The sequence below is a fragment of the Trichosurus vulpecula genome, chromosome 8 (genome assembly GCF_011100635.1).
Source record: "Trichosurus vulpecula isolate mTriVul1 chromosome 8, mTriVul1.pri, whole genome shotgun sequence".
Lineage (NCBI taxonomy): Eukaryota > Metazoa > Chordata > Mammalia > Diprotodontia > Phalangeridae > Trichosurus > Trichosurus vulpecula.
Genome location: NC_050580.1, coordinates 252,817,844 through 252,844,277, shown reverse-complemented (window position 1 = coordinate 252,844,277; position 26,434 = coordinate 252,817,844). Strand labels below are relative to the sequence as shown.

At 42.1% G+C, this 26,434-nt stretch overlaps 1 protein-coding gene across 2 annotated transcripts in view; it reads right to left on the bottom strand.

The window, feature by feature from the left end:
- Positions 1 to 26,434, bottom strand: part of DGLUCY (D-glutamate cyclase) — a 142,462-nt gene that overhangs the window by 106,342 nt on the left and 9,686 nt on the right. The window contains exon 1 of one of the 2 annotated variants that reach the window (XM_036736800.1): positions 211 to 316. The exons of the other annotated variant lie outside the window; for it this stretch is intronic. Coding sequence (XP_036592695.1) covers positions 211 to 313 — 103 coding nt within the window. The 5' untranslated portion in view covers positions 314 to 316. Of the gene's footprint in view, positions 1 to 210; positions 317 to 26,434 lie in introns of those variants that run through there. 2 annotated transcript variants of the gene reach the window in all.

The following is a 26,434-nucleotide window of genomic DNA, read 5'->3' as shown; positions in this document are numbered from 1 at the left end:
TGCTATTTCCTACTGGAAACTCTTCTGTGATCCCTTCAGTTTGTTAAGGTCTTTGGGGGGTGGGGGCAGGGCAATCAGGTTTAAGTGACTTGCCCAGGGTTATGCAGCTAGTAAGTGTCTGAGGCCGGATTTGAACTCAGGACTTTCTGACTCTCCACCTAGCTGCCCAGAGGTGGATTTTTTTTTCTTATTTTACTCATCAAAACTTACCCCCTGACATGCCAGAAATACTTCTAGGGTTGAATTTCTTCTGTAGAATCAAACTTCTAATTATAGAAGGTAGGCGTATCCTCAGATAGGTGACAAAAATCATTCTTCTCTCCTGGAATGAGATTTAGTACAATTTGGTTAAGCAGAATAAGAGGAAAGGGGAAGAGATGAAAAACCCTTACTCCCGATGTGCCTAATTTCATTCTCAAAATCCCTGAGTCTAAGCAACTATTCTCTCACTGACTGCTCCCAGCTCTGGTCCTGGATTAATAATAAATAAATAAATAATAGATTACATTTATATAGCACCTACTATGTGCCAGGCACTGTGCTAAACGCCTTACAGTTATCATCTCATGTGGTCCTTACAACAACCCTGGGAGGTAGGTGCTATTGCTATCCCTAGTTTACAGCTGACGCCAAGGAGACAAGCAGAGCTTAAGTCATTTACCTAGGGTAGCATGGCTAGCACAAGTGTTTGAGGTTGGATCTGAAATGAGATCTTCCTGACTCGAGGCCTGGCACTCTACCCACTCCACCATCCAGCCGATTATGGTGAATAAGGCCCCTGGTTAGGTACGCCTCGCTTTCTGATCAGAAAGTCATACCACTTCACACTCTCTTTGCTTCCTTCCACCGTACAGGATGTCCTGCTCCCAATCCTCTCTGCCTAGTCAAACATTACCTATTCATTCCTCCCCGCTTTGCCTAAGCCCCATCTCCTTCAGGAAGCTACTTTTTCTCCACTGCTCCAGCTCCTACTTTCCTGAGAATTACTTTTTGTCTCAACTGTGGCACTTAATATTTTCATAGAGATGAGATTCTTAACCGTGTGTGTGTGTGTGTGTGTGTGTGTGTGTGTGCGTGTTAGGGACACCTTTGCAGCGTGGACCTATTCTCGGAATGTTTGTTGCCTGCATTCATAATTGAAGGAAATGTTAAACTTCAGTTAGAGATTAGTGAAAATTAAGATCTAATTTTTCCCCATCCAGGTTCCCAACCCCCCTTAAATATACAGGCCCTTTTTGGGGGGAGGGGTATCTGTGAACCCCAGGTTAAGGATTTTTATCATAAAATCAATAACACTCAGAGATAGCTGGCCTGGGTTCAAAGTACTCTGCAAGTACATATCCAATAAAACCATATCTCATAAATCTCCATTGGTGTGTTTAGCTTTAACAATCTGCTACAGGACAGAGTTCCAAACAAACGGCAGAGTAAGAAAAGAGGCAGTGTGGAATCTACCCCATAGGCCTGGAGCATACAACCCACAAATAATGCACCATCAGTGGGAAGAGTGGGAATACATAGGGAATAAGTGGGTTTAGGGCAACTGTTTGGAAGAGCACACACATAGTGGGCAGCTAGGTGGCATGGTGGTTAGTGCCAGGCCTGGAGCAGCAAGACTCCTCTTCCTGAGGTCAAATCTGGCCTCCGATACTTACTAGTTGTGTGACCCTGGGCAAGCCATGTAATCCTGTTTGCCTCAATTTCCTCATCTGTAAAATGAGCTGGAGAAGGAAATAGCAGACCATCCCAGCATCTTTGCCAAGCAAACCCCAAATGGGGTCATGGAGAGTCGGACACAACTGAAAAGAACTCAACAACAACACACACAGCGAACATGTGCGGCCAAGGGGAACGGGCAGAGAGACAACTGAAGGCCCTGAAGCCGCACGCAAGACCACTGAAGTCCCCTGATGGGTGGTGCCTTAGCCCTCTCCGGGGGTCTCTGCAGGGTTATAACATTCACTGGCTATTCCTGTGCTGGACACGTTTCTGCTAAACTTTCCTCTCCTTTCTGCTCCCAGGCTCATCTTAGTTGGCTATGTGAGTGTATGAGAGTTGGCTGTATTGTTGTTGTTCAGTCATGTCCGACTCTTCATGACCCCATTTGGGGTTTTCTTGGCAGAGATACTGCAGTGGTTTGCCATTTCCTTCTCCAGTTCACTTTACAGATGAGGAACTATGACTTTCTCAGGGTCACACAGCTAGTAAGTGTCTGAGGCTGGATTTAAACTTAATGAAAATGAGTCTTCCTGACTTCAGGACTAGCACTCTATCTACAATGCCACCTAGCTGTCCCTAAATATCGCTATTTTATGAGAAGAAAAGGCTCTGTGGTGCTCTGTTAGCTAAAAAACTAGAGGTTTTTACAAATGGGTCTTTTAGGAAAATGACCACCACAGTTAAGATCAGCAAAAACCTTCCCCAAGGTAGGGGATAAGGAGGAACCTTCTCCGCTTTTTCCCCTCTTATGCAATTCTCAGTTCTGACTACTAGGGATGCAGCATAATAAAATGGGAAAAGGACTGAATCCAGAATCAGAAGACCTGGGTTCAAATCTCATATCTGAGGCTTACTATCTTTGTGACTTTGAGCAAATCACTTGACTTCCATGGGCTCAGTTTTCTCATTTTTTAGATGGCCTCTGAGATTCCTTCCAGCTCTAGATTTATGATCCCATGATCTCCTGCGGGAGATCTCAATCCTAGGCACCAAGATCTTTAGAAAAAAAGAGCAGAATTACATGTGGCTGGTATTGTTAGGTTCAAGTTGGCCTTTTTTTTATTAGACTCAGTTTTTTTGTTCTGGGACTCAGGTCTCTGTTAGCGACCCCACTGCCCTTCATGATGAACATAAGGATACACTTGCAGAATTTAACCTCTGAAGGTTAGGCTAGACCTGATCATTATTCATGTAATGGCTCATAATCCAATAACTACCAAACTGTTCTGGAGCTTGAGGTCCCCAGTTTTTTTTTTTAAATCTCCAAGCCTTCCCCCACATTCTTCCATGTAAATGAGTAGAAGCTGAAAGGAAAGGAAGAGAGACAAAGCTAAGCCCAAGGTGCAAGGTCATTATCTCTTTTACCCAGGTAATGGGGGGCCTGGCACAGTGCGGAACAGATCAGTTTGTTAAGATGGTGACATCCATGTGGAAGGCGACAGGGAGCAAAGCATCTGCTTCCACATTTTCCTAGCATTTTCCAGGTAGATGATGTCATCTTAACTGATGGTTTTGGCACATGTCCCAGACTCCCCATTAAACTGCTTAGCCACATTTTTGATCTTTTATCTGTGGATCCGGCGAGCAAAGCCTAAAAGGCTTGCATTTGTGCAGAGGCAAAATAAATACAGGCTATCTCACTGATCAAACCTCTGACCTTATTCAGCACAGTCCCTATGATTATGGTCCCTCTTTCCCTCAGCCCTGCTGTTACTATCCAAAGAGAAATTCAAATGGAATTCTTAGCCACCAACTCATTTCTTTTCAACCTTGACCTCGCAGAAGAATAACATGCAAACTCCAGGGACATTTCAATGAATCGCTGGAGATGACACCAATTTTCTACAAACAAACAAAAAACATTGGTGCAGCAGTGTCCAAATTCAGCTTACTAAGTCCCTGGGTAAATAACTCCTCAAATGAATTCCATATAACATATAAACACGTTCAGCAGCTTAAAACAGCTGCGGTGGCTGTTTGAAGCCAAGTGCACATATGCCTGTTGGGATAGAATTGAACACTTCTGGGTCCAAGTAAGGACAAACTTGTCAGGCAAACATTACAAGGTCATCTTTCCCCTGCCATTGTGAAAGAATTCTAAAAGCTCCTCATGCAAATGTCAAGAGTGTAGTATGTTTGATAAAGTCGCATAATAAAATACAAGCAGCGTTTGACTAATGGGAGACTGGGTTTGCTTCCTGACTGTGACAGTTATATGTCCTTGGAAAAGGCATTTCCCAAGTCTCTGAGACTTAGTTTCCCCATCTGCACAAAACTTACATTACACAATACTTACATTACCTATTTCAAAAGGCTATTTTGAAGAAAGTACTTTTCAAACCTTTAAGTACCATAGATATTCACTTTATTGCTGCTGGAGAAGGGGTGGGGGTTGGGAACAAGCATTTATTAAGCACCATCAGACACTATGCTACGGGCTTTACAAATATTATCTGACCTGATCTTCACAACAATCAGGTGAGGTAAGTGCTATTATCTCCATTTTACAGAAGAAGAAACTGAGTCAGACAAAGATTAAATGACTTGCCCAGGGTCATAGAGCTTGGATGTGTCTGACGCTGGTGCTTGGGGAAGGTCAGAGAGTCTCTCGGGTAAGCCTTTCAACAACTAGACTAGATTCTAAACAAAGTATGATTCTACTTAATAACCATGTTTCCATTTTATATACTTGAAGGCAGAGAAGTTGGGAAAGCCCACTGAGGCTCAGTTAAGATGTCTTTAAATATTCAACATACCAGACAGAGGGGCTATGATTCTGTCACAAAATTTGAGAAAGTATAGAATAGGGAGGGCCCTTTGCTCATCACCAGTGCCCCAAATCCTACCGTTAGAGGTTTATTCCTTTGGTCTGGATCTTCAAGTGTTCTCTATTAAAGAGTATATACTTCTGATAGAGGGAATACCTCATGTGGTTATCAGCTTACCCTTTATTGGGATTAGGGGACAACCCACTGAAAGCAAGATAAATCCTTATGGGGTGGGAGGTTGGATGAGTACCAGAAAGGGTATCAAATTATCATTATTAAAATATCAACTGTTCTCCTAGCCTATCTCACAGTCTTCCCAGGGCTGGCAGCTTTGAATTGAATTGTATTTTATACAAAAACCAAAAATCAAATCCTGCACTCTAAATGCTTCTATCACTCTTTACTGCCCTACAGAATAAACGCCCGACTCTCAGTGATATCCAAAGACCTCCCCAGAATGGCCCTAACATTCCTCTCCAACTTTATTTCTCATTTTTCCCCTACAAGCTTCATTCTAGTTACTAATTCTCAAGCTGGGATCCATGATCTATTTTTTTTAACAAGTATTTCTATAGAGTTGGTTTGCTTTGGAATCCTATATATTTTATTTTGTGCATTCAATGACATGCTGAGGAGTGTTCAACCGTAGGCATCGCTACGCTGCCAAAGGGGTCCATGACATAAAGAGGGTTAAGCTGAAGTAGTCCAGTGATTACTTCCTAAAGACAGTCTGGAGAATAATTCTGCTGAGCCCCTCTCCTGGAACTCTCTGCCTTTCTTCTCTGGTTACCTCCCTTTAACATATTGGGAAGAGCACTGAGTTCAGGATTCAAAGGCCTGGGACTGAAGCCACCCCGCTCTGTTACTTTATTACCTATGTGCTCAGTCAATTCACTTTCCAGGCCTCAGTTTCCTTCTCTGTAGAATGCCAAGTTTGGACTGAATGGTCTCCAAGGTCTCTTTCCACCCTAAAATCTCAGGATAAACATTCTTCAATCTTCCAAGTCCACCAAATCCTACGTCTTCCACAAAGCTTTTCCCTGATCACACCAGCCCACCGTGGTTTCTCCAGCTTTTGACATTCGATAATGATAACTGACATTCTATAAAAGTGGTAAGAATACTTCATGCACATCATCTCATTTCAGCCTCACACCAGTCCTAGTCCAATTAGTATCATTACCTCCATTTGGGGCCTTGCCATCCACCCTGACACTGCCCCAATAGGACTTCCCAGTCTTCTCATCTGCCTTGTAGCTTTACTTTTTTACATGCTGTCTCCCCCAAATTGTGTGAGTCTTGTCATCTGCCCTTTTACCTTTACTGTTTTTTAATGCACTGTCTCCCCCAAATAACATGAGCTCTTTGGGAGTGTAGACATTCTTATTTTTTTCCGTTTATATTCCAAGCACTTAGCATGGTGCTTAGCACACAGTGCACAATAAATACATTTTCATTCATTCATTCATTTTACAAATGAGGAAATGGAGACACAGAGAGCTTAAATGACTTGCCTATTCAGCCCCAAGTTCCTGAGGGCAGGTGCTATTTCATTTTTTACTTCTGTCCCAAGCTCTTCACCAATTGGTTAGCACAGAATAGGGCCTTAATAGATGACTGATAGGGTTGTGGTCCCCACAATCTTTTGTAACTTTCATTTATCTCTGTGCTATTTCATTTTCATGAACTTCAGTTCATTGGTAGGAAAACTAATTGGAATCAAAATAAAAAACACAGATTTTTTTTCTGTGCCATTCACCTGACAATTACCATTTGCTGCCTTATACTATGATTATGTATGTCTTGCCAGACTGGAGAGTAAGCCCCTTGAGAGTACCAAATGGCCTTACGTATCTGCCCTAAACCCTGACCCAGGATACTTAAGCCACCGCCCTCCCACCCCCCCTCCCCAATTGCTAGTAATTGGTCGACTATTTTTTTCAGGGCACATAGTACCTGCCGGGCCCAGCATGGTGTCACCTAGGAATGGAGCTGGTATGCAAACCACTCTATATTCGCTGCAGAATGAGAAAGAGGACTGAAGTTAGACAGAAGCTGCTTGAGTGTGGGATTCATGAATTTTAATGATAGAGGAGAGAAATGCAGAGTCTAGAGAAATGAACAGCAGCATTTCTGAATGCATATTGTGTGTATGCTTGCGTCCCCCTCCTGCCTCCTCTTCCCCCAACTGTACCCCACCTCTGCCGAATCAGAGTAACTAAGTGGCTTTATGTATAGAAAGAGACTTTTAAAAAAGAAAATCTCCTCTCCTTGTTGTCTTTTGACTTTTGATTTAACATGCTGGTTGGCAAGAAGTTACAGCGTTGGTATAAATATAACCTCATGTGAAGGCTAGGTGGGTTAGACGTCAGTAGCACATTCAACAACACCTCCCCGATGCCTCCTCTTCTCTGACCTGAACTTCAGGTCCCTGATCATTTGAGCACAAAACAGCTGCCCATGCCTCCTCCACAGGCAAACAGAGACAGGCGATCAAACTGGGCTTGTCAGCTTGTTCTGGGAGCATGATTTCTTCCCCCAGGTTAACTAGGGTAATGACCTAAATAGGAACACGATCCCCATAAAGCGCTGGGTTTGGATTCAGTCTGGACACAGTACTGTACACATCTCACTTCCCAAGAAGAGATTTTGGGTGGTGGTGTTGCTGCTCTTCTGGACTGGTAAGAAATGTCTGTAAAAGGAGCTGAACTGAACTGTCTGGCAGCCTTCAATGTGACAGCCCTTTCTATCACCTTAAACTGTCTGAGCAGGGCACAGATTGGCATTCTGCACTAAGGGAATTATTCACGTGAATCCCACCTTCCCCTTTTCCTTCTCTCTAAAATAAGGATGGGGTATGGATTTATTTGTCTTTCTGGATCTCTTACGGCAGGTAGGTGGCGCAGTGGATAGAGTGCCCACCCTGGAGTCAGGAGGTCTCTGATACTTACTAGCTGTGTGACCCTGGGCAAATCACTTGACCCTATTTGCCTCAGTTTCTTCATCTGTCAAATGAGCTAGAGAAGGAAATGACAAACCAGTCCAGTATCTTTGCCAAGAAAACTCCAAATGGGGTCACAGAGAGTCAGACAAGACTGAAATGACACATCAGTAACTGAATCTCTTATTTCTGTGCCTCAGTCCCTCCTCAGCTTCTCCTCTTTAAGTCACTAGTTTCCTTCAAAGCTTAGCTCAAGCGGGGGGCCCTTTCTGATCCCCGCAGCTGCCAGGCACTCCCCCCCGCTGCTCCCCAGAAACCTTTGCCTTCATTTTATATACGTTTTCTATACACATATATATTTGTTACCTTCCCCAATAGAAGGTAAGCTCCCTGAGGATAAGAACAACTCCATTTGGTCTTTTGCCCCAAGCTCTTCACTGATTGGTTAGCACAGAATAGGTGCTTAATAAATTGATGATCAATCAGGTTGTGGTCCCCACAATCTTTTGGAACTCGTGTTTCTCTCTACTATTTCTTCCTAATGAATTGAAGTTGGTTGGTTGGTAAATTATTTGGAACTGAAATTTAAAAATTCTCTCCTCCCTCGACAACTCTTCCATTTCCTGAAAAGTATCTCTTTTAATGCAAAACCTATTTTGCCTGCCCAGGAAAGGATAACAGGTTTGAAAAAGTTCTGCTGGCAGCATGGCGACTTTTCAAATAGAAAAAAAAAAAATAAGAGAGCGATTATTCAAGGGAAAAATGTTTCTTAATTCGCTATATTTGCTTGAATCATATCTCGGTGAGGTGGAAAGCACAAAATTATTATCATCATCTTGCAGAAGAGAAAACTGAGGATCAGAGAGATTAGGAAGTTAGCAGAGCTGACGTTTGAAGGCAAATCTCCTTTCTCCAAGGCCATATGAGTTCCACTAAACCACGTTGCCTATCTTTTCTTCTGAAAATGTTTATTTAGGAGGAATAATTGAGGGGCAAGAGCAGTTAGGTGGCACCATGGATAGAGAGCCAGGCCTGAAGTCAGGAGGTCCGGAGTTCAAATCCAGCCTTAGATACTTACTAGCTGTGTGACCCTGGGCAAGTCACTTCACCCTGTTGCCTCAGTTTTCTCATCTGTCAAATGAGCTGGAGAAGGAAATGGCAAACCACTCCAGTATCTTTGCCAAAAAAAACCCCAAATGCGGTCACAAAGAATCAGACATGACTGAAACAACTGAATGACAACTAAGGGGCAAGGGAGAGGAGTAAACAGGCTGATGACTACCCTGGAATACTCATCTTGCCTTTCTGTAGATTTCTATGACTGACCCTCTTGTCCCACTTACATGTCACCACCCTCTCCTACCTCTTCACAAATTATCATTTAACATAGCAACCATCTACATCTACTCTAAATTAATAACACCAAGAATGGCTGAATCCTTGATAAATAGACAGCTGGCCATTAGCATTTCCCCCGCCTGGAATGTGTCTAAGTGTTATAATTAATACATGGGACACATTCTTAATTATAGTCTCTCTGTAACTAAATCGCCTTCCACCTTGAATTACTCAAAGTGATTTTAATAAAAGCGAAAAGGTTCATCTGTTTGAAGAAAAAGAATTCACATTTTGGTTGTCATTGCTTTGTTGTTTTCCCTGGTTTTGAAAGTAGCTTTTATTCTCTTTGTAATTTGAATTAATGTATCTTTTGTATCCCTTTGAGAAGAGGTTCCCAAACTTATTTGGCCTACCATCTCCTTTTCAAAAAAAAGTTACTCAGTGCCCCACTGGAAATCTACTATCTTTAACCTTTTAACGGGTTTTTTGGGGGAAATTTACATCGTTTCAAAAAAACATAAATTTTTTAAATGACACATCTTAAATTTAATAATTTATTGTAAATTTGTAGATTTTTTCCTGCATTGAAATTTTGATGACACAATATTGCTTCATATAACCATATAGTATTGTATTATAAACTAGTCATTACACGCACATATTCCTACCTATGCATGTTGGACTTCCCGACAATGAGGACATGCTTACCTGCCAGTACCTGCTTGTTAAGACCTGTCTGCTGACTTGACCGCTGATGGGTTATAACTTGCATTTTATGTGTTTATTTGGAAAACAATGTAATCACTGAGACTATAACTCTGTTACACAACAGAGGAAATATGTACAAGCCGTTTTTAAAAAATTTCTTATCTTTTTTCCTTATGCTTCCACCCCGCCCCTTATTTTTATTCAATGCCCCCAGTTGTACCTGGGGCTACTACTGCCCCCCCATAGTTCCAGTGCCCCGCCAGGGGGCAGTATCGCCAACTTGGGGAATTCATAGAGGTAACTAAGTGGCCAGTGGATAGAACACTAGGCCTGGAGTTAGGAAGCCCTGAGTTCAAGTGAGGCCCCAGAAACTTTCTAGCTGTGTGGCCCTGGGCTAATCATGTAACCTCTGACTGACTCAGTTTCCCCAACTCTAGAGTGGAGGTAATGACAGCAATTAACTCTCAGGATCATTGTGAGGGTTAAATGAGATAATATTTGAAATCATTTAGCACAGTGATAGGCACTTGATGCCTTCCTTCCCTTTGAGTATCTAGTTTTGCATGTAGGGAGGGTCTGGACTCAAGAAAGAATTTAAATAACAGGGTGAAGGTGATGGAGAACATTGGCGACTCATTTAGGAGACAAGCAGCTACTGAGAACCTATTGCAGGGCATTGGACTAAGTATTTGGAGCGACACAAAATAAATAAAAGAGATTCCTGTCCTTGAGGAATCCACAGTCTAGTTGGGGAGATAAAAATTAATTTTTATGTATAAAATGCATTGAGGATAGTTATGAAAAAACAAACATCCTCCCTAGGTGTTACTTGGGAAAAAATAGTAAAAGAATGAGAAGGGAAAATTTCCTGGTGAAATTCTGATCTAGGTCTTAAAGAAAGTGACTGTCAAAAAGTAAGGAAAATAATTGTAAGAGCTAAAACATAGAGGTGACAAATAACAAGGAACAGAAATATAAAACTGATCCCTCTCTAATTCTTCCAAACCTGTATCTCTACCCCCAAACTCTTGCCTGCACCCATATTTGCATTTCCAACTGTCTTTTGGAGAGCTCCATTTAGATATCACCACCAAACAGCTCACATTCAATATGTTCAAAACTGAATTAATTCATCACTTTTCTCTTCAAAACCTTCTCCTCCTTCTAGCTTTCCACACCTGAACTTCAGCTCTCCCAATGATCCAGGCTCAATTGTTTTTATTTATCTCACAGGAAGAGTCAATCTAGGGGATAGAGGGAGGGGTTTTCCCCCAGAAATATCTGTGATGTAAAGACAGAAGCCATCAGTTGTCTTTTCCAGGGACATCCTAGACATTAGGTAGACAGATTCAGAAACTACATGGATCCTGTCAGGGCATCTGATGTGACAACGCTTCCAGGAAGTAACTTAAAACCCTGTCCTAGGGTCAGAGACAGTTCAGGAGAGCTGGCTGGCGAATATACATGTGTTTACAAGGAACACTAGACATAAGGATGCTCATTCCCATGTTAGGACAGGAGTACTCGCCACTATGGACAGCTAGGTGAAGCACTGGATAGAGCACCAGCCCTGGAGTTATGAGGACCTGAGTTCAAATGAAACCTGGCTCTGTGACCCTGGGCAAGTCACTTAACTCTGTTTGTCCTAGTTTCCTCATCTGTAAAATGAGCTTGAAAAGGGAAAGGCAAATCATTCCAGTATCTTTGCTACGAAAACCCCAAATGGGGTCAGGGAGAGTTAGACATGACTGGAACGATTCAACAACAACAACTTATCACTGGAATAAAGAGAAATTGCAGTGGACTATGAGGAGTCAGGAGACATGGGTTCTAGACCTAGCTTTGTCATTAACTCACTGGGTGACCTAGAACAAGTCACTTCCTCATCTGTAAAATGAGGGAGAAGCACCAGAGGAGCTCAAAGTTCCCTTCTAGCTCTGGCATTGAATGATTCTGATCTAAAACCCAAGGGTTGTACTAAATTGTGTAGTTTAGATGATGGTAAAAGTATATGGTCCTGACATGGAACGAATTGCATCCAGAGAACTAAGTTTTTATTACCACAGGAAATTATGTCAAAAATTGAACCCCATGACCAAACAAGAGACAGAACATTATGAAATGCAAAATGGATAATTTTGATTGCATTAAATTGAAAAGTTTTTGCACAAAGCCAACGCAACCAAGATTAGGAGGGAAGCAGAAAACTGGGAAAGAATTTTTACAACCAATGTCTCTGATAAAGGCCTCGTTTCTAAAATATATAGAGAGCCAAGTCAAATTTATGATAGTACAAGTCATTCTCCAATTGATAAATGGTCAAAGGATATGAACAGGCAGTTTTTAGAGGAAGAAATTAAAACTATCTATAGTCATATGAAAAAATGCCCTAAATCATTATTGATTAGAGAGATGCAAATCAAAACAACTCTTGGGTACCACATCACACCTATCAGATTGGTTAACATGATAAAACAGGAAAATAATAAATGCCAGAGAAGATGTGGGAAATTGGAACACTAATTCATTGTTGGTGGAGTTGTGAACTGATCCAACCATTTTGGAGAGCAATTAGGAACTATGCCCAAAGGGCTATAAAGATGTGCATACCCTTTGACCCAGCAATACCACCTTTAGGGCTGTATCCCAAAGAGATCATAAAAATGAGAAAAGGACCCACACGTACAAAAATATTTATAGCAGTTCTTTTTGTGGTGGCCAGGTACCGGAAATTGAGGGGATGCCCATCAATTGGGGAATGGCTGAACAAGTTGTGGTATATGAATGTAATGGAATACTATTGTGCTATAAGAAATGAGGAGTAGGTGGATTTCAGAAAAACCTGGAAAGAGTTACATGAACTGATACTGAGTGAGGTGAGCAGAACCGGGAGAACATTGTACCCAGTAATAGCAACATTGTATGATGACCAACTCTGATAGGCTTAGCGCTTCTCAGCAATGCAATGGTCCAAGACAATTCCAAAAGACTCATGATGGAAAATGCCATTCACATCCAGAGAAAGAACTATGGAGTCTGAGTGCACATTGAAGCATACTATTTTTTATCTCTTTTTGTTTAGTTTAATTTAGTTTTTTTCTTTCTCATGGTTCCTCCCATTCATTCCAATTCTTTTATACAACATGACTAATGTGAAATATGTTTAATAAGAATGTATATGTAGAACCTATATCAGATTGCATGCTATCTTGGGGAGGGGGGAGAGGAAGGAGGCAGAGAAAATTTAAATTTAAAACTTAGGCAAGTGAATGTCGACAACTAAAAATAAATAAATTTATTTTAAAAATGAATCCCTTGGGGGCAGCTAGGTGGCACAGTGAGTAGAGCACCAGCCCTGAAGTCAGGAGGACCTGAGTTTGAACCTGCCCTCAGACACTTGACATATTCACTAGCTGTGTGACCTTGGGCAAGTCACTTAACCCCAATTGCCCTGCCTTCCCCCCTCCAAAAATTAAAAAAAAATGAATCCCTGCTTTTAAGGAACTGTAATTTGACAAAACAAACAAAAAAGACACATGAGGAAATATGTATGTATGTGCATGTACATACCACTGAAACTTTTTAATACTAATGTTGAGAGACTGAGGGCAGCAGGATGACAGGGTGGAGAGAGTGCCAGGCCTGAAGTCAGGAAGACCTGAGTTCAAATACAGCGTTAGACACTTACTAGCTGCGTGCCCTTAGGTAAGTCGCTTAATTCTGTTTGCCTCAGTTTCCTCCTCTGTAAAATGAGCTAGAGAAGGAAATGGGACACAACTGAACAGTAATGGGAGACTAAACTGACAACACTTCTTTCTTTCTTTTTTTCATTTTCTAAACTGCTTCCCTTCTTTCTTACTCAGTTGTGTTGCATCAGATTTTTATCTTAGGTGCTTGTGGCAGCTTAAAAATCTCTCCTGGAGGAGTCTTTCTAAGATGTCTAGTGCTGTGTGCAACAGGCTACCTCTGTTCGAGGCACATGCCCTCATCCTGCGTGGAACCCCTCTCTTCTGAAGTCACTGATGCCTGGAAGCCTCTACGATAGGAACTTATATTCCCTAGGATATATATTTGTAACATGGGAGGTAAAAAAAATCAGACATACCTTGTCCTTCTCCGTATGAAACACCTGGTCCTCATCTGCACTACTGAGCAACTCTGTTTTGTGGGATCACAGGAGAACTGCCAAGAGCCTGGAATAACGTAGGCACTAGGCCGGAAAGGCTTCCTCTCACAGAATCATCGACCCAATTCTTCGTGCCACAGCCTGTAGTTTATCTTGTCTGAAGTCCAAATTTACCTGTGCTAACTGATATTTATCACAGATATGTGATTTCAGGACATATCCCACATGTGTCCTGTCCCCTCCAGAGATCTGGTTGTATCCCTGTATCTCTGGTGACGGGAATCTGAATTGAACCTTCCTCCTTCTTCCACGTATCTCAAGGTAAGTCACAAGTCTTCTTTTGCATGAGTTAAAACATACCAGCCTCTTAACTTTAGGTATCAAAGGTCAGTTTGCTTCTTCTGTAGAAACCTTGGAGCCCTAATAATCAGCCCCGTTAGACTAGGAAAACTTTAAAAGGAAGTGCAAATCTAGGAGCTAATGAGCTGTATTATAATGGGATCTTATTTGCTCTCATACACAGAGACATTTACACAAGTGCTATTAGGTGGCTTGAATTAGAGACAATATGGAAACCACACTGAATCTGGGGGCTATAGGACCTGGGTTCAAATCCCAATTACTTACTATACGTAAATGACTGGACCAGTCACTTAATTTCTCTGGGCCAAAATGAGGAGGATGGGCCGTTTATGGCTTCCAAAGTCCTGTTCCTTTCTAAATATGACCTTCTGATCAATTAAACATTAAATGTTATAAAAGGTAGATTAGATAATCTCTAATGTCCCTTCCAGGGCAACCAGGTGGTACAGTGGATAGAACCTGTGGTCAGGAAGATACAGATTCAAATCTGGCTTCAGATACTCATGTGACTGTGTGACCCTGGCCAAATCACTTAACCCTGTTTGCCTTAGTTCCTCCTCTGTAAAATGAGCCAGAGAAGGAAATGGCAAACCTCAGCTGAAAACTGATTTAACAACAAGAGATATACAGTAGGAAGCTGGTCATACAAGAACGGCATCAGTAGAAAGATCAGGGATAGGTAAGGAGGCAACTAGGTGGCTGAGCCTTAAGTCAGGAAAACCTGAATTCAGAATCCAACCTCAGACACTAGCTGTGTGGCCTTGGGTAAGTAACTTAACCTCTGGTTCCCCATCTATTAATTGGGTATGATAATAGCGCTTACCTCCTAGGGTTGTTGTGATGATAAGATGAGGTAGTACTTATAGCATAGTGCCTGGCAGGGAGTAAACACTTCACTAACAATGCATTAGTGTTCAATTTTCCCACATCTTCTCCAGCATTTATCACTTTCCTGCTTTGTCACGTTAGCCCATCTGACAGGAGAGATGTGGTACCTAAGAGTTATTTCGATTTGCATTTCTCTAATCGATAGTGGCAAACACTATATAAATGACAGCTATTATTATCAATATATTAATACATAATACATAAATTATTGTGTAATCATAGAAATGCAAATTACATAACTGTAATGATTGTATAAATACTACTTATTATTAATGTAGATTTGGGAGTCAGGCTTGTTGTTGCTATTTGTCCTTCCTTCTTGGAGAGGACCAACGACATCATGAGGGTAATGTTTTAACTTGTTTGTGAACTGTATGTGAGCTGGGCAGAGCTGCACAAAGTTGTCAGCTTCACTCTACCCTCCAGAGTCATCAAAGTCCAGTGGCAAGACAAAGGTCAAGATGACTGGAATGGCCCAGCAGGCAGTCAGGCTTGTAGAGATGATAACTGAACATCCTGGAGTAGATGAGAGCCCCAGGAATATATGTAGAAAGAAGAAAAGGGGCCTAGGACTGAGTCAAGGGGGGATACCTGTGCTTGAGATTGTCAGGAAGAGTAAAGGAAAGCAAGCAGTCATCAGACAGGTAAGAAGCCAAGGAAGAAGAGATCATTTAGAAAGATGAGAATCACAAAAGCTAGGGAGAGGTTAAGAAGTGAGAAAAGATCATGCGCCCCACAAAGTGCTATAAGACTTCAGAGGACAGAGAGATTACTCCAGGCTGGAAGGGCTCAAGGGAGGCTTCATGGAGCAAATGGACTAGGTCTTGATGAAGTGTCTCAACAGAAGGAGAAGAATTGACATTCTAGGCAAGCCAACAGTTTCAGTAAATGTAAGGTAGAATATATTGAAGGAACCACAAGTTGTCCACTTTGGCCAAAGCGAAGGGTGCATGGAGCGGTGTAAGATGTGGCTGCAAAGGTAACTTGGTCATGGAGGGCTTTGAAAGCTAGGCTAAGAAGTTGAACTCTATTGAATAAGCAACAAGAGACTACTGAACAGTTTTGAAGAGGGAGCTAACAATCTGAGCTGTGCGTTGGAAAGATGAAGCATGTGTAGGTTGGATTAGAGGGAGAAGAAATGGGAAAGGGATTCCTGGTGCTGGACATAATAATGCTCACATAGTCACCAATATAATGAGCTAAGATTCATATGGGCTGCTAGGTGGGGCAGTGGATAGAGCGCCAGGCTTGGGGTCAGGAAGACCTGAGTTCAAATCAGATCTCACTTAGCCCTGAGTAATTTCACTCTTTTGCCTCAGTTTCCTCATTTGTAAAATGAACTGGAGAAGGAAATGGCAAACCACTCCAGTATCTTTGCCAAGAAAATCCCAAATGGGGTCATGAAGAGTGAGACACGAATGAAATGACGGAACAAAAAAGATTTATATGGTGCTTCAAGGTTTAGTAAGTACTTTATGAGACCTCTCACTTGAGCTTCATACCAACCCTACAAGGTGAATGCTATTCCTCTTATTATCATTATTTTGTAGGTAAGCAAGGAAACTGAGGCTCAAAGTTAACAGACTTGTCCAGAGTCACAGAGAGGCAGGATTAGAACCCAAGTCCAACACTTTGCCCTCAACGGCACACTGCTTCTCAATATACAGTTTCCTTACAGGTTCCAGGATCTGAATCAGCCATTCACAGAGCTTTCTGACATACTTTACTGTCAAGGAGGAAAGGCAATGTCCCTGGGCCTCTCCCAACCCCCTGTCAGTGCATCTCCATGGGAACGCAACATCAGCTCAGTCTTTGCACTTAAGCTGTGCTATCTATCTATTTCTATGGCACCTATCACCATGGTACCTACTCTGAAAAACACAGGCTAAAAACAGAACATAAAAGAAAAGGAGGGGGGAGATACCACTTTTCCTTAGTTCCCTTTCTCCTTTTACAGCTGTTATTGTACTCGAGTATGGTTCTTATCTACCCTTCCAGATTTGGGATTCTAGGCTTTTTTCCATCGTGTTTTGTTCTTAATCCTAAAATCAAAAAGATATAAGACCTACTTTTTACTGAGATCTCACTGCATTTTTGCGCATTTTTGCTGTGGCCTGAGAATCTAAGGCACTTATATCACTGCAGAGATCTCTACGGTATCCATGTAATCTTCTGCAGAGGATTCACACCATACTTCCTTTCCCTCTCATTTTTTTCAAACCCATGGGGGATCAGAAGAATGGGAGAGGGACAAGGTTATCTGCACTCAGCCATAGTGGTGGTCTGGTTAGTTCTATATGCAAATGAGACCATAAATTTATTGCAGCAGGATTTTTCCTATGAGGATATGCAAATGCAGGGGTGGGGGTTGGGGATCCCCCATGCCAAATCACATTTATTCCTTTCATAAGTTCTTCCCTAAACAAACAAAAAATTATCATGATTACTGTCACAATCTCCTCTTGTTCAGTCATGTCTGACCATTGGACCATTGATGTCCATATGGTTTTCTTGGCAAAGATACTGGAGTGGTCTGCCATTTCCTTCTTCAGTAGATTAAGGCAAATTAGTTAAGTGACTTGCCCGAGGTCACACAACTGGTAAGTGTCAAGCCAGATTTAAACTCAGGTCTTCCTGACTGCGGCCCAGTGCACTACCCACTGAACCACCTAGCTGCCTCCTCACAACCTCCTACTACCTCCAATGATAAAGGCACTTCACATTCACATAACACCGTGAGGGAGGTCATGCAAACATTTCTAGTCCCATTTCATCGATGAGGAAGCTGAAGTACTAAGGTTCAGAAAAATGAATTAACTTGGCTAGGATCACCCAGCCAGTAAACTCTAGAGCCAGGATTTTTAACACATCTCCCTAATGATTCATCTGATCCCACCTGCAAGCCCCAAGTGAGCTCACACCAAAAATTGGCTTCTCAGTTTCAAGATCCCATTGGTACTGTTGCTGCCTATGTGCCGTCTTAGTTGGCTGCCTATCTGTTCTGTGACTCAGTTCTTCACACCTAGCTTACTGAGGAGGTGCAGTGGACCTGTAGTCAGGAAGAGCTGAGTTCGAATGTGGCCTCAGACACTTCTTACACTTACTGGCTTTATGACCTTGGGTGAGTAGGTCACTTAATTTCTGTCTGCCTCAGTTTCCTCATCTGTAATAACACTACTACCTACCTCTCCGGGTTATAGTGAAGATAAAATGAGAAATTATTTGTTAAATGTTCTGCAAACCTAGAAGCGCTATATGAGGGCTAGTTATCATTGCTATTGTAGTTATGATTATCCTTTAATGATTTTTAGCTCCTGACTGCTGGCCTAGTTTCTGACCTTGCCTTGATCTTGGGTCAGATCTTCTACTCCTACACCCGGCCCTCATCCATAATTCCCATTCTTGTCTGGGTTCCCCCAGTTGTAGCTTCTGGATCTGTATCTGCCTTCCAAAGGTGCGCATCGTCTTGCTTCGATAAATATAAACAGAACCTTGACTCATCATCTTACTAATTTTTCTGCCCTGCTATTCCCATTAACCAGAATTGGGACTTTAGCCACAGCATAAGTTTATGAAAAATTATGTTTTGACTGCACCTGTCACCATGAAGCATGGCTGAGCCTAAGTGGAAATTCAAACATGGTCCCTACCTCGTGAGCACTGGGTGTCTTTAATTGAGGAAGAGCAACTGCACATAGTGAATAAGGGATTAGCCTTTGCAATGCAGAAGTAAGTAGGACTCCATTCCTATACTTAGAATTTTCCTGTTAACGAGAAGAATGAAAATTACCATGTATAGGCTTTCCTTAGTTCACTCTGCAGCTGAAGCCCTAGGGCCCAGGCCAGCTTCTGGGGCACAGATCTTATCTGGGACTATCCCAAGAGATTCAGGCCATTCCCAGATTGGCTTTGGGCCCAGAGGATACATGATACTGCCGGCTGGCCTCAGGTCTTCCCAATAATTCTAATCCACTCCAAGCAGCAATGTGCTGCATTGGGAGACAACTACTCAAATTTCTCCGACTGACTTTTGAGACCCTTTCCCAACTCCCCTTTTTGGTGTCAATCGACTGATTTTTATTACCATTGTTAACAATAATAGTTGACACTGTAGCGCTCTAAGATTTACAAAGTATTTTACAGGCACTACCTCATTCGATCCTTACAACAGCTCTGTGAGATAGAGATGACTTTTTTTCTTCAAAAAGCATTTATTAAGCACTGGTTGTATGTTAAGCACTGTTCCAAGTGCTGAGGATACAAACTATGGGGGCCACAATGTCCTCGTTCCGAGGGAGCTCACAGTCTAACTAAGGAGAAAACATAGAAACAACCATGTGCAAACAAAGCCATTCAGGGGCCTAGGGAAAGACTTCTTGTAGAATATAGGATTTTATCTCAGACTTGAGGAAGCTGAGGAAATCAGGAGGTGAAGATAAAGAAGGAGAGAATTCCAGGCCTCGGGGACGGGCAGTGAAACTGCCCCCCTCCCCAATTTCCCTTGAATTTTCCCACATGGCCAAGTAAGGTAGATTCTTCCCAGTAATCCTTTCAACTGGCCTTTCATTGTGGCTCCACAACCCAACCTCCAATTCTCTGTTACCTTTAACCTAGCCCAGCCCTTCCTCCCAATCACCCCTGCCACTTCCCACCCTTAATTCCATCCAGTCCCCTTCCCTATTACTTTCCAGTCACCCCAAAACTATTGGTCACTCCTTGATCATATCCAGATCTTCCCACAGTCTTCTGTATAAATGGTCCATTTTGCCTCCATTAAAGGGTTCATATTCCTTAAGAGTCTGGCCAATGTTCAGATTCTTAAAATCTGACCAATAGCATGGATTCTTAAAATCTCTCCCACCCCAACTGATATTTTAATAAACCCTGTCTCTGACTGAAAGAAGATTGGGTCAAATTCTTTTGGGGCAGGACTCGTATTGTCTGCCCTTGAATTTTGGGGTTCCCAGCATCCGTAGACCTCAACAACAGTGGTCAGAGAATGGAGATGTCTTGCCAGGAACAGAAGACAGCCAGCATAACTGGATCACAGGGTATGTATAGGTAAATTAGGTGGAAGAAGACTGATGGGACAATGGGTCCCCTAAAAGGAAAAGACCATGTCTCTGAGACCTGGAACCCTAAAAGCCCCTGAACTTTCCCACAAATTTCAGCAACCCAGTCCTTGGAAGGTCACCTGAGGCATCTGGTCCATCCCAGTAGACCTAGATACTCAATAATCCTTTTAACTGTCCTTTTATTGTGGCCTCCCACCTTTCATTGTCTGCACCTGGCCTACCCCAGGCTACTTGCTACTCCTAAATCCCATTCAGATCTTCCCATAGTCTTTTTCTGTGTAAAAGTATCAGTCCTATCTTCATCAAGTTCATAGATTTACTAGAAATCTTGCCTGCCTAATGGGTGTTATAATAAAAACTCACTACTCTGACTGAGAGAAGGCTTGAGTGGTCAAATTCTTTCCAGGCAGACCTGCCCTGTACTCTTGTATTTCAGGATTCCCAGCACCCCGAACCACAACAAGACCATTTAGGAAAGGTAAGAGAAGAGACTGGAAAAGTGCTCAAGGGAAAGGCAGGGAGGCACCGTGGTGACGAGGCTAGAGAGCCAACCTTGGAACCAGTATTATGCCGGCTTAAATCTCTCCTGAGACAACCATCAGGATTTCCTCACTTAACTTTTCTTGTTGCTTTTTTTAAAATTTTTAAAAAATTTTTATTCATTTGTTTGTTTTTAGTTTTCAACATTCACTTCTATAAGATTTTGAGTTCTAAATTTTCTACCCTTCCCTCTGCTTCCCCCTCCCCAAGATAGCATGCAATTAGGTAAAGACTATTGTGAAGCCTAGTTTACAGATGAAGAAACTGCGAATGAGAGATATTAAATGAATTGCCCAAGGTAACATGGCTGGAATGTCTTTAAAATGAGATTCAAGCCAGGTCTTAATCTTGTTACAAGAAAGGGAATAAATATTTATTAAGTACCTAGTATATGCCAAGGGGCAGCTAGGTGATGTAGTGGATAGAGTGGCAGTCCTGGAGTCAGGAGGACCTGGGTTCAAATCCAGTTTCAAACACTTACTAGATCTGTGACCCTGGGCAAGTCACTTAACCCTATTGCCTCAGTTTCATCATCTGTCAAATGATCTGAAGAAGGAAATGGCAAACCACTCCAGTATTTTTGTCAAGAAAACCCCAAATGGGCTCGCAAAGAATTAGATATGACTGTAACTGCTGTGGTCTAGGGGTGGTAGGAACCCTGAAATTCAAGGGCAAAAGACATGGGCCCTGCCTTGAAAGAACTCTACTCAAACCTTCTTTCAGTCAGATACAAGGTTTATTAAAACACTGGTTGGAGGGGGCGAGGGTCCCAGTGAGTCTGTACTATGGGCCAGATTTTAAGACTCTGAGTAATTTGGTAGATGAGAATGACCCTTTTTATAGGGTGGCCAATAGTTCGGGGTGACTGGGAGGTAACAGAGAAGGGGTCTAGATGGAGTCCAGGAGTGGTGGTCTAGAATGGGTAGGATGGGCAGACAATGAAAAAGCAGTTAAAAGGACTAGACTGGGATAGGCCCAGTGCCTCAGGCAAATGCCAGAGACTTGGTTCAGGGGCTTCGGGGTTCAGATCCAATCCCCATCAAAGCGACTCAACAACTATGCATCAAGCACTGTGCTAAGTCCTTTTACCAATATCATCTCAATTGGTTTTCACAACAACCCTGTGCAGCAGGTGGTATTATTCGACCCATTTTATAGTTGAGGAAACTGAGGTAGACGGCAGTAAAATGACTTGGCCAGGGTTACATAGCTAGGAAGCATCTGAGGTCAGATTTGAACTTGGGTCTTCCTGACTCCAGTTCCAGCATTCCATCCACTGCCCTACCCAGCTACCACAGGGAGGCATTGTCACACAGTAGAAAAAGCAATGGGTATCGCATTCTATTCCTTATGCCATGTTGTAGCTGCTGTTCAGTCTTCATGACTCCATTTAAGGTTTTCTTGGCAAAGATTCTGAAGTGGTTTGCCATTTTCTTCTCCAGTTCATTTTACAGATGAGGAAACTGAGGCAAACAGGGTTAAGTGACTTTCCCAGGGTCACACAGCTATAAGTGTCTAAGGCCAGCTTTGAACTCAGGAAGATGAGTCTTCTTGACTCCAAGCCCCAAATTCTATCTATAGCCCTACCTAGCTGCCCTAAATGACACAGTAGAAAATACGATGGATTTGGAGTCAGATCTGAGTTGGTTGAATGAAGTCGGTGGACAGGATGGCCTTTAAGGTTGCTTCCAGTTCTGAATCGATGATTCCTATGATCATTCCTACATCACTACGCTTTGAAAACTTACATAATGTAGATTGGATTACTGAGTTTGTTTATTTTGCTTATATAATGTGTTTCATTCTTCCAAGAGAACATTTAATAGAAGGGGTGAAGAGACTTAAGTGCTGTCATAGAAAAACACTAAAAAACCCACAATTAACAAAGCCCACCAGCTCTATTACCTCCTCTACTCTGAGTCCCTTCAACACTTAAAGTGTAAGATTTGTACTTTATTATAGACATGGTCCATCTGAAACCATTCATCGGTTTCTATGAGAATAGCGAAACAACATTACAAGTGGAAGTTATTTCCAAAAGAACAATGTTTATACTTATGCAGAAATGTCCGTGGCAATAGTAAATCAATATGTTTGGGAGAGTTAAGGGGGTGGGGGGCCGTTTGGGGTTTAAGCACCCATCTGGTTTTACACCTGACTACTACAGTGGAGTTTAGTTATAAAAACCTTAATGATATTATTACAAAAAACAAGTTTGCATTATGCAGGGCACACTTGAAATTTTTTACTAATAGGCATTTCTTTTTAAAAATTCTTTTTTCCTTTGGGTCTGGTGAGTGATTTTTTTAGGAGTACAGTATTGTTACTTACAGAGAGAGTTGCCCGAGGCATTGAGAGTTTAAGTAATTGTACAATGTGAATATGAGTTAAGATTGCAACCCTGTTCTTTCTGATTTCAAGTCTGTAGGGTTAATGGAATATGAGATCTTTCCCATCCATTAATAGGCCTATGTGACCACATATGTTCCCTTTTTCCTTGGAACAAAGGCCATGTTCCCAGGTCTAAAGCTACACAGGTATTTCAACCACGGATGTCTTGTTGCTTTGAGCTCTGGCCCAGTTCACAGCTGTGATACATCCTGAGTCACATAGAGTCCATCGGAGGAGGAACTTGCCTAAGAGGAACTTGCCTAAGGGAAAGCTTGCTTATGGGGAGGCTTGCTTGCAGGAAGGCTTTCACACCTTTTGGTACTAAGCTAATTAGGCACTGAGTCAGGAGTATTGTGATGCCTTCTGGTTCTGAGCCTATTAGCCCTAAGTGTATGTATATTCTGAAGTGAGATTTTGCTTAGAGGCTCACTCATTAGGTATTTGTGATTTGGCCAGAGGAGACTCTGGGTAGCTGTTGTTAAGGAGCCCCCCTGGCTTTGTGAACCCAGATGTTGGTGCCCCCTTTCTGGTGATTATGTATCTATTACTTTGTTTAGACAGTTGGAGCCCTGTCTATTGGATCTCTATGCTAATTTCTGCTTGTGTTTTCTCCACATTCAGGGTGCAGACCTTTCCCCTGAACTGGTGAATGACCTTTACCTTCTTTACTTACATATCTTTAATTAAAATAAGATTATTAACCCCTTTGATGCCCATCAATTAGGGAATGGCTGAACAAGCTATGGTATATGAAGGTAATGGAATACTATTGTGCCATAAGAAATGGGGATGATACGGACTTCATAACAACCTGGAAAAACCTACACGACATAATGCTGAGTGAGCGGAGCAGAGCCAGGAGAACACTGCACACAACCACAGATATATGGATTCCGTGAGGACCAACCCTGACAGACTTCACTCTTCTCAGCAACACAAGGTACAAAGACAACTCCAAAGGACTCACGATGGAGAATGCTATCTACATCCAGAGAAAGAACTATGAAGTATGAATGCAGATTGAGGTACACTTCATGCTCGCCTTTTTCTCCTCCTCTTTTTTTCTTCTCTTTTGTTTTTGTTTCTGGGTTGTTGTTTTTTTTTTTTGGTTCTGTTTCTTCTTTCTCATGATTCATTCCATTGGTCATAATTCTTCTCCACAACTTGACTAGTGTATAAATTAATTCAATGCGAAGTTATTTGTGGTAGTTATATGAGATTCCATGCCGTCTTGGGGAGGGAGGGGAGAAAATCTGGAACTCAAAATTATGTAGAACTATGTGTTGTAAACTAAAAATAAAAATTAAAAAAAAAAGAAAAAATATAAAGTATCTGGCAGAGTAAAAGAATTAAATGAAATTCAGATTAAAAAAAAATTATTAACCCCTTTGAAGCTTTCTTTCCTTTAGAAAAGCAGATCAAAGAACCTGTGCTAGCAGGCCACCATGGGTGTGCTAGGGTGCTTGCTAATACAAATGCAAACTCTCTATTTTCTAAGTCACAAAGTTTAATCCATTTCTTACAATGTGGTGTCTTGTCAAGAGATCTGGCTTCAAAAGTCAGCTCTGATACTAACCTGCTGTCTGGTTGTTTCAGTTGTATCCAGTTCTTCATGACCCTATTTGTGGTTTCCTTGTCAAAAATACTGGAGCGGTTTGCCACTTCCTTCTCCAGCTCATTTTACAGATGAGGAATTGAGGCAAACAGGGTGAAGTGACCTGCCCAGGGTCACCCAGCTAGTGAGCAGCTGAGGCCGAATTTGAATTGAGGAAGATGGGTCTTCCTGACTCCACGCCTGGCCCTTACCCACTGTGCCACCTCGTTGCTGCTCTGATGCTAGTGAGGTGACCACAAACAGGTCTCAAATTCCTCATCCTTAAAATGGGGACCATAATGGGGACTACCTATCGGGGTTATTAACATCTTAATGCACTCTATTAACGTAAACGATTATTACTCCATGTGGGAATGCTGAGCTTCCCTAACTGGTCTGGGAGATTCTCAAGAGCAAGGATACTGTTTTCTCTTTCGGCCCCATCTCAATGGCACATAGCAAGGACTCTTGACTGACTAACGGTCACTCCGACCTGTTTTATAAATGACCAAAGTTCTGGAGAATTTCAGAAATTCCCCACTTAAGTCACTTAAGAGATCTTAGATCTGGACTTCAATTATTTTTCTTTGGGCATTCATTCATTCATTCATTCAATAAACATTTTGTGGTTATTCAATGGTGCCTAACTCTTTGTGACCCCACTTGGGGTTTTCCTGGCAAAGATACTGGAGTGGGTCACCATTTCATTTTTCTACCTCATTTTACAGATGAAGAAACTGAGGCAAACAGGGCTAAGTGACTTGCCCAAGGTCACACAGCCAGGAAGTATCTGAGGCTGGATTTGAACTCACCAAGAAGAGTTTTCCTGATTCCACTGTGCCACCTAGCTGCCCACAATTAACATATATTAACCAAATGGAAAGAGTCCTAGATGAGAAGACTGGTGGGGGGCAGGGGGGAATCCTAGGCCTTCCACTTACTACCTTGTGACCTGGGCACTGGAGTTGGAGTCCAGAGGATCTGGGTTGTAATGTGGCCTCCAGTGCTTTGCTATTTGAGTGACCTTGGGTCGGTTGGTTAACCTCCTCGGCCCTCAGTTTCCTCAGTTGTAAAATGAGGGAAGTGAATTATTTGGCTTCTGAGAACCTTCTAGCTCTATCTATGATCCTATGATCACTCGCCTTCTCCCTGGGGCCTCAGTGTTCTTACATAGGCAGAATTTACATAAAGCTTTTAAGGTTTGGAAACAATAGGTGACATATGTTATAACACTTGATCCTTGCAAAACCCGTGCGGAGTAGCTGCTGTGGAAATTATTATACTATTTTATATCATTTTTAATTTCAACTAGACCCTGGGCCTGAATTAATGAGTAACTGGAAGAAGATCCAGGACCTGGGCTTCTTTGTTCTCTCTAAAAGTTTGCTCAGGAAATACCCTTACCTCTGTCAACAAAGCTTACCCCTGTTAGCCATTAAAGGATGAGACCCTAATCCCAAGAGAGACCACCTCGCTTAATATTAACTGACCTTTGTCAACATTCTTTCCATTAAGGAAAATCCTCTTCTTGTATCGTGGTTAAACATACATGGGGGCCATAAACGTGAGGTCATACAGGCTTGCTGGGTCTGCTAAAATAACGTATATAAGTTTTCTCATTCCTTTGTTCAGACAGCTGGAGCCTACGCTCTGACTCCTTGTACGTACAAGTAAGCTAGCTTGGCTGGGCTTTAAGGGAAAATAATAAACATCATGGATTTTTCTATCACCTAGCTCTGTTGTTTCCTTCAACCAAATTTTCAGTGCTATTTAACAGCGCTATTATTATTATTTATAGGCTACAAATGAGGAGACTAAAGCTGAGAAGGGTTGAGTGACTTATCCAGGGTCACATGGCTAATACGTGGCTGAGGGTGGATTTGAACTATGGTCCTCCCGTCTCCAAGTCCAATCCTTTATTCACTGTACCAACTAGGGTCCCTTCTAGCTCTAAATTCCATGCTCTTACATGCACCCCCTGTG